The sequence below is a fragment of the Manacus vitellinus genome, unplaced genomic scaffold, assembly GCF_001715985.3.
Source record: "Manacus vitellinus isolate BGI_N305 unplaced genomic scaffold, ASM171598v3 scaffold_6_pilon, whole genome shotgun sequence".
Classification (NCBI taxonomy): domain Eukaryota; kingdom Metazoa; phylum Chordata; class Aves; order Passeriformes; family Pipridae; genus Manacus; species Manacus vitellinus.
Window position 1 is genome coordinate 7,967,103 of NW_021940750.1, and position 19,361 is coordinate 7,986,463.

At 42.0% G+C, this 19,361-nt stretch overlaps 1 protein-coding gene across 2 annotated transcripts in view; it reads left to right on the forward strand.

Moving 5' to 3' along the window:
- Positions 1-19,361, forward strand: part of LOC103760361 (deubiquitinase DESI2) — a 54,235-nt gene that overhangs the window by 18,504 nt on the left and 16,370 nt on the right. The window contains exons 1-4 of one of the 2 annotated variants that reach the window (XM_018082361.2): positions 12,486-12,517; positions 14,556-14,628; positions 15,972-16,065; positions 17,067-17,208. In XM_018082361.2, coding sequence (XP_017937850.1) covers positions 12,515-12,517; positions 14,556-14,628; positions 15,972-16,065; positions 17,067-17,208 — 312 coding nt within the window. In that variant the 5' untranslated portion in view covers positions 12,486-12,514. Of the gene's footprint in view, positions 1-12,485; positions 12,518-14,555; positions 14,629-15,971; positions 16,066-17,066; positions 17,209-19,361 lie in introns of those variants that run through there. The other variant, XM_008926862.3, reaches the window with a different exon arrangement.

A 19,361-nucleotide genomic window follows, 5' to 3' on the forward strand; every position in this document is an offset into this window, starting at 1 on the left:
CTGGGCTTGTTTCTAGGCTTGGTTACTAAAATAGCATATGTGAAAGGAGGCTGATTGTCAGTCTACCCATGGTTGGCTTTGTACACACTCTTGGGCATGTTTGCTTATTGCTAGCAAGCCACCTGAGGGAAACCAGAGAGTTAAAATGCTGTTGTTCTCTAAGGCTTCGTTATATACATACAGACTGTATTTATGCTTGCACATGTGATTCACAAGCAAATATGTCCTATTTGCTTGTGCAAGTTTTATCCATGTTCTCCTGTGGAAGGAGGTAATGCTCTCCTGCTTACAGCATGCTGGTGTTTGCCTTGTCCTTCTGTGAATGTTTTATTTGTGATACCAACTATGAGCCTCAATCATGAACTGGGATTCCACCATGAAGACACTTTATAAATGGGAACCAGAGAAAGAGTTCTGGCTCCAAAGAGATTATGAGCTACTTTTCATCTAGATCTGATAGGAAGCATGCAAAGAGTCTGGCTTATGGGCTCTATCTGGTGACACTAACACCTCCCAAGATGAGCTCTCCCAGTCATGCAAGCATTCCTTTGGTCATGATGACTAGTTTAATACTACTATTTTGGGGGTTTTATCCCTTTTTGGTCTCTTCCAGCATGAGAGGCTAAGCAAGATTATTGTGGTGCTAAAAGGAAGCACAGTAAAATGAATTATATAAATCCTACTGAACTCATTTTATAGAGTAAATGGAACTTTCACATAAGATGAAATATATCAGGCTGGGCTGCTGATCTTATTTGTTTGATGAATCTGTTTACCTCTTACATGCATCCATCTAACTCAAGAGAAGGCAGATACATGGAGTGGGAACTGAATGGTCTCAGACCTATCCATTCATCACTTGCATGATGCATTGCTTTCATGGCTAGAGTGTCAAGATTACTTCCCTGTTATACAGGAATAGAAATCTTTCTTTTCTCTTGGTTTACTGGATAATTAGCTTAATTTATAGCTTTATGACCACTTGTATTCCCTAGCTTGCATTTGTGAACTTAGAGAAAAGCAGCTCAGGAGAACTGAAATCCCCATCTGTCCCCCTTCATGTCTTGTGTGAGTTGTGTCCATATCTAAGCTAAGCCCGACTGTATGGGGTTTTGCCCTTGTTCTCCTGCCCTTTGGATCACTCTGGAAAGAGTGTGGTGATTTTTTTAGTTTTTTGGTTGTGTGGGAAACATTTTTGGGTCAATATGGAATACGGGTTATGTACAGTGTCCTATTAAGAGCATGGGCTATTTTTTCAGGTACTAATCAAAATAGGTGTGTGCTTAGAGCGTGCTTCTTCACTCCTAGAAATGAGTTACAATCTACTTTTAAAAAAGGTGGTGGGATATTGTTGGATAATGCTGAATAAGGCTTTGTTTTTCTACGATAGATATCTGGGCATCTAGAAGCTTCTTACAAGGGCCAATCTAGGGAGATAGTTTAATCTGAGAGCAGATGTCTTTGATATTAGACGATGTTGTGAGCTAGATGAGACATTACAGTGCTTACCTCTTTTTCTTACATCACAGTTCAGCCTGGCCACAGTTGAGGTTAGATGTCTGCTCTGCATGCTGGAGAGTTTTTTGGCAGCTCTCTGAAGAATCTGGCAGACAAAACCATTTGCACACCATGGTAAAAATATACAACCCTTTCTCTTTTCACTAAAATAAATAGGAGCCAAGATGTAGTTGCAGTATCTAATGGATTTTTATAGAAAGAAATGCAAATGGAGGTGGGGGGGAAGGGGAAGAGAGGAATATTCCCAGGGAAACCTGCTACATAAGGCAAAATCTTCTCCTTGGTTTTACTGAAGTATTTCCTTATCTTCCCTCTTCCCCTTCAGTCCTTGATCTTATTGGGTACATTTCAGATGTGTAGATACCTTAAGATGCAAGTCCATGAAGGAAGCAGTTGTCTTAATCACTGGGGTCATTTCAGGTCTGTTTCTACATGTATACAACACACAGCAGACTAGCACAGAAGACTTGCTTTAGCACAAGTGTAAAATTATTATTGTGCCCAGCAGAAAGGAAATATTTAGGGCATCCTGAACACTAGTCTAACTCATGCTGTTTAAGAGGTGGGGGCAAGGAGAAGAAAGAAAGGATAACTTAGTGTTTTCTGAAGAATCTTCACTGGCATGTTTGTGCCTCTCCTTTTGCAATGGTGTGTGTGTGACTCTTGGGAGAAGCAAGCATAGAGGCTGTCCCTTTGAAGAGACAAACATCTGCACTTTAATCTGAAATTATTTTCACCCAAAACAGTATCTTCATAGTACTAATCACTGATGATTTGTTGCCAGGCACTGCTGCTAACAGCCATCTCTGTCTTTCAGTAAGGGATGGCTATTAAATGCCTTTAGAGCTGCACATCAAACCTGCTCATTAAATAAAGACAGAGGAAATCCTTGGAAAAAAACACCATAAAATCCCTGTAGCCCCCAGACAAACCAAAGCAGAGCACATTACATCAGAGTTGCTAAGATATTCCCACAGCTTTTTTATTTTTTTTGTCAGCCATAGTGGCATGCTGCATGTATTAATCACTGTTGCATCTTCATTTGGGAGGGGGGGAGTAACCTTACAGCACTTTCTCAGCATCAAATAGGTAAATGTCAACAATAGAAAATGGTTACTCATTTCCAAAACTATTAATATTTAGTATCTTTGGTCATTTTAAATAGTGCTATAATTGCTCAGCATAGAAGCCCTTGGATCATAGGTTATAAACAACTTTCTGTCTGAACTTCCCTGATTGCTGTTTCTGTATCAGTTTTATGCTTTGTAGAAGATTCCAAAAACCGAATTTGGCATTGGACTAGATTATAGAGCTACCCCTTTTTGAGACAGTTCCCTTCTCAAGGAGATGTTCCTTGCTTTACTGTTTTTTTTTCTTTCCTTCTTCAGACCAGCAGAAACTGTAGTTTTGAGGGAAGATATATTTGAATCTCCATGGCACGACAGCATTTTATCATTGCTATATTCAAGTTCCTTACTTTCTGTTTATCCCTTAAATCTAATCTGGAAATATCACTGCAATGCGATTCTTCAGTAGCTGTGCTGGAACAGCAGAGAGAGAGTGTACAATTATGGCAAAAATGCACACATATCCTTTTACTTGTAGGAAAAGATAATGCAGAGAGATGAGACACTGTATGAAATTGGCACTATATTTGAAGGCATGGCCCCTGGAATCTCTCCAGGAAAATAAATCTCAGCTCACATTGTGAAAGGGTTTCCCCCATCTATGCTGCAGAATAGATTCCCTTCTCAGAAGCTTAGAGATAAATATTGATTTTTTTGCAATAGCAAACTAATGTTAGTGGCTCACAGTCAATTTCTGTCATGGGCACTATGAGGTATTTTGAACCCCACCAAAGCCAGCATGGAGTACAGATTCCTTAGGTGCAAACAGCCCAATTCTTTTCTGATCTGCTGTTGGCTCACAGGACAGGCACAACTGTTTTTGGCAAGTGAATGGGAATGATACAACATATAATTTTGACCTTACATAGCCCTTGCAGGGAGAAGAGATCTGGAGAGTATTACATTCTTTTTTTATTTTTCTGTAAGGATCCAGATTCACCTGTGGGTAGGTATAACTCCTGTCCATGTGGTTGGTGCTAACGCTGCCATTAGGAACCCCTAGGCCTCTAAGGCCTAAGTTTGTGGACTTCGAGCAGCACACAATGTGTTTGAAAGGAGAGCTGGGATCTCCATCTCTGTCTGAGATCCTTTTTATCTGAGTATGGAGCTCACACCAGAGTGGAGTGGGAAGGTCTTCTGTTCAGATTGCTGATAATGATGGTGTTAAACACTTTATGGTATATGGGGATTTGAAGAAGAATTTGGAGGATCACAGTTTTGAATTTGAATCTAGTATCCCGCTGATGAAATTTTAGTTTTGAATTAGTGTGGAGTAAATCTGGAGTATGTCCATAGCAGATCAGGGAATATGAACCTCCCAAAGTCCTTGTTTGACATCCTAGCTATGGGACTATCCTTCATCAGTTTTTCTATAGATGTTCAAATATGCTTTCACCTCTTGCTGGAACATAACATTTTTTTCTCTTCTTTCTTTTGGGCAGTAAATTTATTTCCTTTAATGTCTATGTGCCTCATTTTATTTTTTTCTACTGAAGATGTCAACTTTTGTCTAACAAATGTAACCCTGCCAGCCTGCAGATTCCTTTGAAGTTGTTTGCTGTCTCCCTTGGGTCTCTACACAACAGGTTGAAAACAATGTTATTGTGCTTTGCATTAATGGAATGGAACAAAAGGAACTATTTATTCCATTGCCTGTGGAGTTCATGGTCCTTCTGTGATATCATAAAGGGACTTCTTATCCCTTTCTGACGGCTGTAGTTGCAATTACTTTGTTGTTACCTCAGTCTTCTCCAGGTAGTTATCCACATAGAAACTTGGCAGAAGTCAGAAGTTGTTTTAACCAGTTTTTTATACTTTCTTGGTATAAAGAGAGATGTTTCTGCCTCATGTATCTAGGAGGCTGTTGTCCTTGGTGAAAGCATTAATGAACTGGATTGCAATGTAAATATGGGTATTCCTTCCACTTGGCAGTCATCCCTGAGAGTTTTCCTCCCCACTCCTACCTTAGCACAGTATGCCTTCAGACAGTATCCCTGTTATGATTTGGTTATTAAAATTATTAGAGATGCCTCTGCCTGAATTAAGGTGCAAAAGTCAATAGTATGGGTTTTATTTAACAGTAAATGTGAGGCAGAGAGAGAGAGAGAAAGAAACAGGAAAAAGGAGGGGTGGGGAAGAAAGAGAGTTACAGAGAGATTAAATAGAAAATATATCACCACTCTGTGGAACCCCATGGAGTCCCATAGGTCCTCTTCTTCTGGTCTTCCTGGTGGTGAGGGTCCCACAAAACATAGAGTCCAGTGGATTAATGTACAGTCAGGAGATGCCCAGGCACCTCCCCTGGGAGGGGGAAGTTTTGCGGTCTCTTGATACAGACTACGGATATGTTGCCTTGGATCATGTGCAGTCCTCTGGTGGTAAAAGGCCTCAGGAATGAGTCTGAGGGGTGCTTTGGGGGTCTTTGATGGTTTATGACCCTTCTCAGCTGCCTCTCACATGAATGTCCTGTGTGTATGTGGTCTTCCAGGAGGTCAGGGATTACTCTTTCTGGTTTGTGTGGAGAGATTTTACCATCACACACCCAAAACCCTTCTCCTCCTTCAGCTAGGGCTGATTCTTAGCACAGCTGCTGAGTTTGGCTTTCTTTGTGGATAAATTCTTCTTCCCCGAGGCTTGTTTACTTCTCATAGGCCTGAGATAATTGGACAATAGTCTTATCTCAAGTTCTGGTCACAGTCCAAATTCCAGTTAGGAGGCATATTCGGGATGTGGAGGTGAGGGGGTGTGCTTCAGTGGTTCTTTGCAGTTTGACAAAAAGTCTTTCTATGATTTTGGCAATGTTTAAGACAATAACAACATTTCAGTTCATCACAATCACTTAAGGAGCAGTTCCTGCCAAAAGAAAGTTAAAAGTGGCCTGCGTGCAGCTGGTCAAAATTTTCAATGTCGTGTGTCTGATGAGGGAGGCTTTATTGTTAGTCTATTGCATCCCTTCAGAATGGTGACAGCCTGGAAATTTTGGAGATGATCCTCCCTTTTCCTACCACTTGCCTAGAGGATATCTAGAGTGATATGTAGACTGGAGTGCATTTTCAAAGGATGCACTGAATGTCTGTTTTCTCTCTGTAATGCTGGACATCAGGATGGGGCTTGTCTTTTCTTTGGAGAGAAAGACTGGTAGAGGTCCACAGAAGACAGCAAAGTATCCTTACCAACAAGGAAAAAGACATGTTAATGTTTCTTGATCTAAGCAGGACCTAGCCACAGCATTACTCCTCATCTGAGAAATCATTTAACAGGCTTATTCATTATTACAGTTCTAAGTTACATCCTTTCTACAAAATGAAGGACAGAGAGCCCTGAGGCCATATTGCTGACCCTACCATTTTATGTCAGGGTCAAGGCAGTTCCAGAGCCAAAGCATCTGCACTGTGCTTCAGATACCTCCTGGTAAACCAAGCTGTAGGGTATTTATCTCCCTGCATTTTGGTGTTTTTTTTGTTTTTTTTTTTCAAATCACCTGAATCTTCTTTGGTGGAAAGCCTCCTTCTTGACACATTTAAGCCTGGGCTGAGGGCTGACAATGCAGATAGGTGTGCTGAGTCTGAAGTATGCTCAGCTGAGATGTTAGCAGCCTCACTGACATCAGCAGAGGAAAACATTTCGTACCATTCAATACTGTGTCACGCACAGGCACACTAAGGCTTTCTCGATATCTGGCTCTCAGTCATACCAAAGTTTTCTTGTTCTTTTTTGCTGCCAGCAAACTTCTAAGCACTTCGTCAAAGTCCCTCCTCTTTTTAAGCTGAGTATGTTGCTCCTACTTGAGTCTTTTGTATTGTTCTTAAGAAGTCTTCTCCCATAATTCATGTCAGCCCTTCAAATGTTTGCAAATTTGTCATCTGCAGTCATGGCTTTGCCAAGCTATTAGCTCTTCTGAATTAATTCTTTTATGTCAGTCTCTTCATATCCCTGATCATTTTGCTGCTGTTCTTTCTGCATACCTCTCAATTTGTCATCGTGAATGCATCTAAGGCAAAGGTATTATCCTTTCCTAAGTTTCTAACACATGTGAGTTTCTCAGGTACATTCCATGAGGTTTCTCAGGTACATTTCAGTGTAAACCTGCAACGGATGTGCTTTTTTCTGCCTTCATATACTTGAGATTAAGACTGTACGTGAAAGTTGTCAAAATTAAGGAGACACGGCATGTGAAGTGGTGTGCAATAGCGTGGATAGTCCTTCTGCAGGGCTGCTTATGAGACCACTGTGTGTGACAGGCTCTTGGCACTGGCACATGCTCCAGCAACTCCCCCTCAGTGATTTCTGTTTGATGTCCCCAGTCCTACCCTAGCCCCTTCAGCTGAATCCTTCAGGCACAGTCAGTAATGAGGTTAAGGGAAGCAGGTGGAGGTTGGGAAAATGTCATATTCCTTCTTGTATGCTATAAACAGTTTACTATAAATACCATGTTGTGTGCACAGACAGCCAAGATGGGCCATTAGTTATGACTGGTGTGACAAACTCTTGGGATGGTGGATTCACTTTGCTGGTTTTGTGTGAACCTTTGAACAGAAGAGACAGGGATGGTCATTCTGCAGGGACAGAAAATAGTTGTTTAATTTAGCCAGCTAGTTGTCCTATGTCATTATTGGTAAGACAGGTTCCCATTCAAGTGGCAAAACATAAGTTGGATGAGTGTTCACTGTCCTCAACAAGAGTTAACAGTGGTAAATGTGTAAACTTCCTCACACATGTAGCTGCAGAATGGAAGCTCTGCTCAGGACAATGCCTGCCACTAGTGTAACAAGGTAGAAAGTGGAACAGTAATGGAGAGAGCAGAAAATTGTAAGAGACTTGAAGTAATACCAGTATATTGAGCCAGAACTGTGCCTGCCCATTTATAGAATAAGGCTGTAAGTGAAAACACTGGAGGTATCTCAATCTCACAGCTAAATCTTGTTTGTGATTTTTAATTTAAAATATTCTGAGTACACCTAAAAGTTAACTGCTGAAATGCTTACTGTTTCCTTTCCACAGTGTGATTAATACTTTCTTCTGTCCTGCTGTTCTTCCAGTAAAATCGCATTGCGTCACAACATTGAAGCATAAGTAGATTTCCAATCTCTCTCAGCAGCAGCATCAGTTTTTAATCCACATACAGCATTTTAGAAGCCTCTGAAATAAGCTCTTTATGCTTCATGATTGTAAAGATTTTAGTGTTGGCTTGTGCATCAGGCAATTCAGAAGCATATTATAATGTCTGAAAAGCCACAGTAAACTCTAAAGAAATTCCTTTCTGAAAAGACAGCTAAGGAATGTATTTAGTCCAACCTGAGAGGAAAAGAAAAGAGCAGAACCTGGCTGAAGTAGAAGAGCTGCTGAGAGAGAGTTGATTGTCACAGTTCCACAGAGGGTTGGCCTGTCATTCCTTTAAGGGGTGCAATTGAGCATCTTGCCTTGTGTCTCTTCTCTTAGAATCTGTGGGTTTGCATGAGAGAATATGTTTAGCAGTGTAAGTTTTAAGTATCTGGCTGTCATTTTGCAGGAAATTCCTGTTCTAAGAGTGTATTAACCTGAGGGATGGAGAACTGTCCTCGACAGACGCTCCTTTTATTGAAAACACAGCAGAGAAGAGGCAGTTGCATGCCAAAGGATGCCTTGTCTTTTTCTTCTTTCTCTAATATGACTTTGCTCATTCTTCAGCCAGTTCTCCTGTCCCTGTCCAAGTGTGAAGTGGGGTCCATGTGTGGGGTCCTTGTGTAGCCCTGTATCCTTGCTTCATTAGAGCTATGTCAAGCTCTCTGGCTGCACTGAAGCTGCAGATTTCTCAGGACTTGAATGCTCTCCTGGAAGAAAACCTGTAGTTCCCAAGCTTTGATCAGTTCTGTCAGTTGGGTTATTTGCAAAAAGGCCAGTGCCTACACTCTGGGAACTGTTTTTCTTGACTCTTGAAAGTTATTGCCTATTGCAGCTGGAGGCTGAGCTTGTTTGTAAATATAGACCTGCTTACTGCAGTATTTTGTTTCTTTAACACTGTCTGGCATTTTAGGTGAAAGTTAGCATACCTGACTAAAGCAGTACCTTTGGCTAGCTGGATTTGGAGTGACCTGATGGCCTGTCACACCCTGGTCCATGACTTGCAGATTGACAGCTTTTGACAACAGTGATGAGGACCTGACATAGGAGGTGATCCTTCAGGCAGGAAGAGTCATGTCCGGCGTGTGCTGGAGTGAGAACTTACCCAGGTCGTTTTTCCCAAGTATGAAGTACCAAAGACGGTGTTGTAAGTTTGTAGCTATTTGCTGAAATCAGATTTATTTAGCAACTACTGGTGCATTTTTTTTCTATATGTTCATACAGAGTGTAAGAAAGGATGGCCTAGCATCTATTCAGTAGTGGATGGATCAGGTAGAGTGGAATATCCCACCTATTGGGGTGATAAATATAATATTGCTTAGTGTGTTGGCTGCTCAGAGAAAATAATATCTGAGATACTCATGAAAATAGTCTTGTCTCCAGAATTCAGGAAGCTGTTTAGTTAAATTGCTCAGCACAGTGATGCAGGAAAGATTTTGATGACACACCATGGAAAATAATAGTCTGAAGTAGGGAAGCAAAGAGAAAGTTAGTGACAGAAACTTCAATGTTATAGTATGATATTAATTGATGGTAGAAGTTAGTGGTTACATGGATGGGCCTCTTCTGCCTGGAAACCCATGTTTCTGGTAAGAGTCCCCAGTAACTCCTGCTTTGAAAAGTCCCAGGATGATATAATCTGCTAGTATCACATCATCTGCTTCTCCATCCTAGACCTAACAGAAGCATACCAGTATAATAAAGCTTTTTAGTTTCTTTCCTTTTTGGAAAGTTAGGGCATGGTTCACTGTTCCAGTGAGACTTTCACTTTTAACTGTGTGATGGATAAATGAAGTGAATAACACAAGACCTGAATTAGAGTATCTCCCAGAATCTAAACCATCTCACCAGTTATTCTGATCTCTGAACCAAACCAACAGGAAATCAGAGAAGACTTGAATAAAATCTCAAAAAATTCAAATTCTGCTTCATCAGAGACCTTAATTAAAAGCTATTAACTGATAGATTACAAACTGTAGATGCAGAGGTTCCTCTCTGAGTTTCAATTTTGAGTCCTGGGCTATCTGCTGCCTTTATGAAGCTATTACAGTCTGGTTAGCTTTCCTTCCTGCCTCTCTTGTGTTCTGAGCAGTTCTCTGTCTATGTTGAAGATGAAAATGAGACAGAATGCTCCAAGTCCCTCTGAGTAGGGTTTAGGGCATGATTTTCCAGGCAGTATGCAATGCAGACATGAATCATAACTCCCTTTAAGATACTATTGTATTCAATTCCCTGGGTCTTTTCATCTGACTGAACAGGCTGCAGATTTTTGTTTTTAATCTAAGCAATAACCAGTTTACTCCAGAGATGAGTATTTGCTGATTGTTACTGCTGTTCTCATGCTCAGAATTGCAAACCCCTTGGAAAATGAGGCCAGCTTGTGCATGAGTGTACAAACCTGGTTTCAAATCTGGCTTGGATTCTCTCTTCCAGCTCAGCAAGTGACTGACATGTTCACTTTGGCATAGCTTCCTCCCGAGACAAGCCGTGGGCTGTGCCAAAGTGCTGTGAGGCGTTCACTGTGTGTTCAGTCACACACCGGAGGCAGACTCTACAGCACCCTGGAGACATGGGTGAGATGAGGACAGTACAGCCATGATTCAGAGCTGCCTTGTACTTTGGTCTTGCTATCAGTATCATATCAATAGAACCAAGATATAAATCAGACCCCACTTCAATTACACCCTTGTGTTACTGAAATTATTTGAAAGAAAGTACTAAATCAGAGTAGCTTCAGTTCAAATTTGGGTATAGCTGAGGTTTTTGCAATTCCATAATAGTTCATTAAGGAATTAATACTGAAAAATACACCATTTAAATACAGAAACGTCCATGTGATGGTTGTAATCTTGCAACACCTGGCATCAGCCAGTGAAACATTCCTTTAACTCTGGTGGAACCTCCTCATCACCTGTGCTTCCAGAGCTGTCCTGCAGCCTGGTTCTCTGCTCCTGGAGTTGGGCAGGGTGGATTCCAGGGCTGAAGTTCTGTGCTGGGAACCAGGGTAGTTGAGGCATAGGGTGGGCTTGTGATCTGACAGTGCTCTGTAGGTATGAGGTGATCAGGTCTCAGCACATTACCCTAAGAAATAATCAAGGAGAGGTTTTTGGAAGAAGAAAATGGTATAGCTGCAAGTGGCTTTCAGTTTAACTTTCTTGTTTGAAATATAAAGCATGATGCAGATGAGGCTCTGCAGATAGCCCTGATTTTGATAACTGGCAAGAGCATTTCTAATTTAAAAAGTCTTCCTTCTCTTCCTATTAGTTACCTCTCTAAGCAAAGCAGCTGGCGTGACCTGGGCATGTTTTGCTTGTATTGTTGCTGTGAGACAATAGCTCAGCCTGAGGGAAGAAGACAACCTACTTACCATATCATCTGGGAGTTGTTGCAGTAGGACTTGAGAAACCAGTGTTTCTCTGAAGAGAAACTTGCAGAGACTACCTGACACTATCTGAGGAGTTAACCCAGATAGTTAAAATTGCACCTTCAGTCAGTTTGCAGACCACACCAAGTTGAACAGGAATGTTGATCTGCTTGAGGGTAGGAAAGCTCTGCAGAGGGATCTGGACAGCCTGGATCGATGGGCTGAGGCGAATTTTATGAGGTGCAGTAAAGTGAAATGGCTGGGTCCTGTAGTTGTGTCACAACCCAATGCAGCACTACAGGCTGGAGGCAGAGTGGTTGGAAAATTGCCCAGTGGAAAAGAACACGGGGGTGTTGGCCAACAGCAGCTGAACATAAGCTAGCAGTGCCCAAGATGCCACGAAAGCCAATGGCATCCTTGCTTGGATCAAAAACAGTGTGGCTGGCAGGACCAGGGAAGTAATTATTCCCCTGTACTTGAGTGCTGGTGAGGTGGCACATCAAATCCTGTGTACAGTTTTGGGGCCCTCACTACAAAAAAGACATTGAGATGCTAGAGTGTGTCCAGAGAAGGGCAACAGAGTTGGTGAAGGGTCTGGAGCACAAGCCTTATGAGGAGAAGCTGAGGGAACTGGGATTGTTTAGCCTGGAGAAAAGGAGGCTGAGGGGAGACATCATTGCTCTCTACAACTACCTGAAAGTAGGTTGTAGTGAGGTGAGGATTGTTCTCTTCTCCCAGGTAACAAGTGACAGGACAAGAGGAAATGGCCTCAAGTTCTGTCAAGGGAGGTTTAGAATATAGAATATATATAGAAAAATATCCTCACAGAAAGTGTTGTCAAGGATTGGAACAAACTCACAAGGAAGTGGTGGAGTCACCATGGCTGGAAATATTAAAAAAATGTGTGGATATGCCACTTAAGGACACAGTTTAGTGGTGAACATGGTAGGGTGCCATGGCTGGACTTGATGATCTTAGAGGTATTTTCCAACCTTAATGATTCTATGATTCTACAAGATTTGGGAGATCAAAGAACTAAACCGAGAGTTATGTGTCCAGGGAAGACAGGCTTTTGTCCCTGTGGTAGTTTACTTTGGCTGAATGCCAGGTGTCCACCAAGGCTGCGCAGATCTCCCCCCCCAGAGGGAAAAGGGGAGATGAAAAAAAAACGTAAAAACCTGGAATTTACCAAGAAAGGCAGTTTTAGATTTACATGGAGAAAAAGGAAAAAACTAATAACACTACAAACACATAGGCAAAGGAAACTAACAGTAAAATTCTACTTCCCACAGTAAGCGAAGTGCTCTTTCTCTTTCCTCCAAGGAGCAGCCATCCTGCTGGATAGCTATCATGGAAGAGAGCGAGCTACTTCCTCCTCCCCTCTTTATATCTGAGCTGATGTAACATGGTATGGAATATCTTCCGAGTCAATATGAATCAGGTGACTTATCCTAGGTTTCCTCCCAGGAAAAGGAAATAAACCCACTACAGTCCCCTGGTGTGATATGTAGCCTCCACCTCTGTATCTTCTTCCCCAGTTAGAGTAGGGATGTTCCTGGTGCAGAGGACAGGGCAACAGAGAACTGTGGAGAAGGGCAGTAGAAGGCAAGGGCACCTAAATACTAGGCCTGGTGTTCACCAGAGGGTTCACTGCTAACATGCTGTCCCAGCTGGCAGAGGTTGAGAGCTACCTGACCCAGCTCCAGTTTAATGCTCTGATGTATCCTAAAAAACAAGAGTTTGCATAATTCAAGTAAAGAGGTAAGTGGAGGTTACACAAGGTCTGCAGAGAGCAGTGGGCAGGGGTCCAGCTGGGGTCAGGTGGTTTGCCCTCCAGCAGCAATACATCATTTGTGATAAGAAAACTTGCAAAGAACAAGTAGCATTACAGCATTTTCTGGAGGGAAATAGAACTGTACTCTGGCTGTACTGCCAGAGGCAAGCATTTTTGGGGACATGGTTTAAGGTATCAAGATTGGCTATACATTAAGTCAAGCCTGGGACTACGCTTTTCATATCAAAGCTACTGTGTTTTTTCACAGTAGCAGTGGTCTTGCAGAAAACATTTTCAGGTGATTTACGGAACTACTGCAGTCATAAATACACAAGCAAGCAGTGTGAGTACAGTAGTTGGAGTATGCCAGACCTCCAGTCACCTGACAGCAGAGGGGTTCTTACTCATACCATGGCAGGTCAGTGACACCAGACACAGGGAAGGTGCAGCTTACTCTGGCTCCACAAGAAGCTGCCTTCAGACCCAAAAGAGAATTTTAGTTTAATGAACCTGTCATGTCCTTGTACAGGAGCAAGTGAACAACACTCACTTTCCTTGCAGTGCTTGATTAAAGCAAGAATTTAGTTGCGCTGAGTTACCAGAGATATATCTTCACTGCACAGCAGCTGTAAGTGAACTGTAAATATACCGGGCATGTGCAGTTTGCTCAGCGCCTGAAAACATAATTTCTGTAGCAGCACAGCTCTGCAGCTGACCTAATAAATGCTGGTGCTGGGCAGGGCTAATTATCTCCAATGCAGCACTGCCCTGGCATGGCTGTACGGCTTCCCACTCCAGAATTAGCTTAGTTGGGACTTGTTTGGGTGTCTGTGCTGTCCTTCACGGTATGGTGGAAATGGTGGAAGAGCATCACATGCATACACTAGACTGCAGCATTACTCTGCTCTAAATGTAATGGGGAAGTGCTGGGCTACAGAGCAACAGTCACTTAACAGCTCCTCTTGAAAATCTGTCTGACTTGGATGAAGGTTTGGTCATCTTTGACCTAATTTTGGAACATCAAGCCCTTGTCTCTTCTGAAATCAGTGCTTGATAGTATATGGTGCCACTGAACAAAATGTTGACTAGCATGCTCCAAGTTCCTTTTTTTTTCTGTAAAGCAGTTACCAATGTTTGATAGATAATTACTAAATAGTGCCCCTCTGACCTATCAGGGTAACAGACCTGTGTCTCTATGATCTTTTTGCTTAAAACCAAAATACTAATAAGTAGATGTTGGGAGGTGATGTAAAAAGGTGTGCAGAAAATAATTGGGGATTCTCTTACTCCAGATTTTGAGATCAAATAAGGCAAGTGAATTGATAAAACTGGCTCAGTGTCAGGTATTTAAGTGAGAAGATAGATAAATAATTGCACATCTTGTAGCAACTGGGTTTATGGAGGTTCAGGTTGTTATATCTTAATACAGGTTAGTGCCTTATGTGGAAAGGATTAGATGAGCATTTTTGGAGACCTAATTCCAGCCAACTGTATAAACACAGTGCCCACTTCTGTTGGTCTGTAAGGAGTCTCAATTTGTTTGTCTCTAGATAATTTCAAAATCACTCTTCTCCGTAAGAGGAACTGGGGAGATAAGGGATATATCCTAGACCAAGATAATTTGTTTCTTTTCCACTAATGCTTCCCAATTCCCACTTTTCTTTTACTTTAGTACTGGATAAATGAATACACCTCCACTTTGGGGATTGGTGTCTTCCACTCTGGCATCGAGATCTACGGCAGAGGTATGAAGTATTTCCTTTTCACTACCTGCAGAACATGGGACAATATATGCCTAATCTGATATGGAAAAGTATCCCAAATTTACAGCTTTTGACAAGGAATGTTTTGAGGAATGAAAAACTCAGCCAGTTCTCTTTTTAGAGACCATTATGCAGTCAAGGAGGAACTTGTGCAGTTCTGTCATGAACCATGTAGCCCTTCTCACTTTTAGCATGTAACTGCAGCCTCTAGGCTTGTGCAGGTGTGAGCAGGATGGCAGATAGGAAGAGCTATGTTGGAAAGCCATTCCAAGAGTAGTGAAGGAGAGGGATAGAGAATGGGAGAAATGAAGGAGGGCGAAGAGAGGCAGATCAGTAGTGTTTTAAGATCAGTGGTGTTTTAACACCTGCATATGTGTTTATGCTAATTCCCTGTCAGGGTAAATCCATTTTCCAGTCATTCTTTATGAATGCCTATGGTCTAGAAATCTTGTAATCTGGGTTTCCAGATTTTGGAAACCGTTCATTTGAAACAGCAGACTTACAGAGAAAAGAAAATGTCTTGTAAGACTTTTGAAATTGTCTGGATAGACCTAAAGCTGATTAGAGCCACCCACTGCAAAAGGTGAAGTCAAGGGATCTGGGGAAACAGCTGTAGTGCAGTGAAGGATGGGCTAACATCACTGACTTTCTGTTTCCTTCTTCAACATTAAATGGGAATGGCTTGGGCTACTCACTCATGCTATTTTTACCCAGTGCGATTCAGTAGACAGAATCTCTGAGGTGCCATTTCCATCTCAAGCACAGAGGCTTTCACAGGCCCTGTGAGATGGCCTGTGGGACACCATGAGGACCACAGCCTGTGTTTCACAGGCCATGCAAGGTGGCCTGTATGACATGGAGGGACTGTGTGCTGAGGCAGCAGAATGCAATCAGCCTGGCTTTCTGCAAAGACTTCCTAATCACTGCCTGTAAATACCTCTGAAAGATTTGATTTCTCCCTATTCTAGAAAAGACTTCTTAAAGCTCTGTAGCACCACTGGCAGCCTCTCACAGTTTATCCAGATGCCTTCAATGCAGAACTTTCCACTGAGAGGAATTCACCTGGGTGGGCACAGAGGCAGACTCAGAGAGTTTTCCTGGTGCTGTGGGAAAACAGTAGTGTTAGCATGGAGGGAGGCTGTGAGGGCACCCTCAGTCTGATAGGTAACCAGGGAGTGAAAATGGCTTTCTGAGTCTGGCTGAAAAAGATTTTGGCAATAGCCCAGGCCCTGGTGCTGATGTTGAGCTGTGCAGACAGCTGCCATAGACTTTTTCCTGACATGGCATTAATTCAATTACTCACAGCCTGTTTCTCTCCTTGTCAGAGTTTGCCTATGGAGGGCATCCCTACCCTTTCAGTGGGATTTTCGAGATCACACCTGGCAGTGCGGTAGAACTTGGCGAGACCTTTAAATTCAAGTAAGGGCCCTTTTCTATATCTTCTCCCCTGCCCCTGATAGCCATCAATGTTGGAGGAGCAGGGATGTCCTGTCCTCTGGGTCCCCCCTTCACTCTCCTCATAAGTACCCTCACTGCACCCTTTACACGATCCTAATTCAAAGGCAGCCCTGCAGGGATTTTGGAGATAGATAAAAGAGCATGTACACCAATTAGGGAACAGTGCTGAACTGTGTTTGTCAGGGATTAAAAGCATGTTTACAAATGAGTGCAGTTCTCTTTTCCTATTTTTTTTGTTTTCTGTTCTCCCAGTTTCACCTGTTACACAGAGCCAATGCACAGGGGAAAAAATAAAACTTCTCTTTTTATGACTAACTTCTATTTGTTGATACTGCAAAGAGTACCTGAAGTCATCTCCTGTGTTTATTGTTGCTCTGTCACAAGGGACAGACTGGCTGCCAGAGGAGTCTGGGAGGATGCTGCATTCATGTGTTGTTCAAGGTGCTCGAACTGTGGGACTGTGGGTCAACGAAATGCCCGTGGCAGGTGGCGCTTGACCTTCTCAGACCACCTGTTCATGTTGAAGGTTGTTGGAGACTTTTATAATATTGAGTGAATATTGGGAGAAGCAATAGGTTTCCGCATGTTTTCAGTCTGCTTCTTCCTGGCCCACCCCATGGGAACCCTCTCAATTGTGAAAAAAAGGTATCTCCTCTGTCATAATGGAAATTTCTGTTGTGGGATGATGGGCAGAGTGAGAGCAGACCCCCAGAGCTGAGACTGCCCTGGTGGTGAGCAGGAAGTTCTCGGGGCTGTTGCCTGTGTGGTAACCTGCTTTGTGGAAAAGCTGGGAATATTGTGCCATTCTGTTAGTAAGAGTCTCTGATAGCCTCAGATATGATGTCCATAATGTTTAAGCCTGTCCTTCTTGCCAATGTCTGATCATTTTCTTCTCCCTTAGTATGTATCATGCTCTTCACTGTACCTTCCATGTTTCCTGTTGTGTGTTTTGTTTTAACTAGAGAATCCATTGCCTTGGGCACCACAGATTTCACAGAAGAGGATGTGGATAAGATTATGGAAGAGCTTGGCAAGGAGTACAAAGGAAATGCATACCACTTGATGCACAAGAACTGTAATCACTTTTCTGCTGCTCTGGCTGAGGTGGGCACAGATGTTTTTTTTTTTAATTTATTTTTTACTTCTTCAGATATGTAGTAGTGCTCACAGAAAGGGAACTGGAGTCAGCACAGCCTACCAGATTGGAGCCCATAGCCAAATCTCCTGTCTCTACCCTTAATATTTTTGGAAGCCTTTTGCTGTTGAAAGGGATTGGATCAGGAGGTGGAGATATGGTAGGTTTATCACATGTTTTGTCTAAACTTTGTGGGAAATTAGGAGTGCCTGTAATTTGTTTCACTGAACAGGCACTGAGCAGGAATTGGAAGGACAGACCTGGTTAGCATACAAATATGCATTTTAATAACAAACATAAATAACTGTACACGATCTCCAAAGGCATAAAAATGGTTTATAAGTGTTCTGAAAACAAAAATTTGCAGTATTCAGGAAATGGGTGTTCTTTTTCCTCATTTAATATGCACCATCCAAAACACAATAAAAAAAAAAAAGAATTGATTTTCTCATAGACATCTTTGGTGCTTATTCATTTCCATGTTCTCAAAACCACTGTTAATTATAGCAAAGCTGTTATTTTTCTTCAGACACAACTGAAGCACAGAGACAAATTTATCCCAGCTATCTGCTGATTTAGGGTATCTGACTTTCTTTATTCCCAAAGTTCTGATTATTCTGGGGGGAAGCTGCCTTCCTCCTCACCCCTCCAGATGGGATGTTTAAAGTGCGTTTCAATTAATGTGTGAGCATTCAGCATTTGTGTAAATCTGAATTCTGGATCTTGACCCAGTGCCAGAAAAAGATGGGAAAAGCATAAGATGGAAGTGACCTCCCATAAAAACTGTTTCTGTGCTTTCCATAGTTGTTTTATGGCAAACACAAGGAGAGAATATCATTCATTACACTAGAGTATGACTGCTGTAATGGTGAAATTTTCATTTCTCCTTCTGGAGTCCCCATTCTCATTCATTACACATCTCTTGCCTTTCTTCATCATATGGGGCAAGAGTCCTATGCCAATAACTTCTTTTGCCTCAAATGTCCATTCAGCCCCAAACAAGCCCATCATGGATCCCAAATGAGATGTATAGAAAAAATACTACATGATTTCATAAGAAATTCCCTAATGAATCTGAGAATCAGCAATTAATTTACAAGTGACCTGCTTAGGCTCTAAGGGACACCAACTCTCTATTGGTTTCATCTTTACTAATTATATATAGAGAGAAAATGACTTAGTCCTTTCTGTAAATGTTAGTGAATTAAAACAAACAGGAGGAAATTGAATTGGTACAAACAGAGAATGAAGTTTCAAGCAGTACAGAGCAAATCAATATTAGCCACACAACTAGTCTGGAGTCAAATAATCAAATTACAACAGAAAATAGAAACTTCAAAAATTATGAAGGAAACCCAGGAGAAAGCTATGTGATTATTAGGGAAAGGTAAATAAAACCCTTTACCTGCAGCAGTGAAATAGTCATTGCTTATTATGTACTTTGATAGGTAAAACTTCTTTGTGAGGGGATGAGGGGTGAACAGTGGTGAACAGTGACAGGACCCAAGGGAATGGCCTGAAGTTGTCAGGGGAAGTTTTAAGTTGGATATTAGAAAAAGGTTCTTCTCCCAGAGGGTGGTTGGGCACTGGAACAGGCTCCCCAGGGAAGTGGTCACAGCACAAGCCTGACAGAGTTAAGAAGCTTTTGGACAACACTCTCAGGCACACGGTGTGACTCTTGAGGATGGTCCTGTGCAGGGCTAAGAGATGGACTCGATGATCCTTTTGTGTCCCTTCCAACTCTGCATATTCTGTGATTCTGTGTCCAAACCATAAGCTCACAGCCACTTTTCCTTGATTCTACTGCTACATATCAGTGAATCCCTCACTGCCTCTTCCTTATCTAGCCTTCCAAACACAAGTCAAGTAAGACATCTTATAAAAAAAACTAGTAGGGTATTTTAAATTTTGCTTTCAACATGCCTTCAGTGAGCATCTTTATAGGAGTGGAATTTAGGGTTAAGTTTTCCTGCAAGAGCTTTCTTGGTGGATTCCAAGTGCTCATTCATTGCTCCGTAACCTGTCTAGATAATAAAGCAACAGCCTGAATGGCGAGTTCTGACACTTCTGCTCCCAGGAGCAGAATTTACTCAGGATTTACGTCAGTTTAAATAAACCCTTC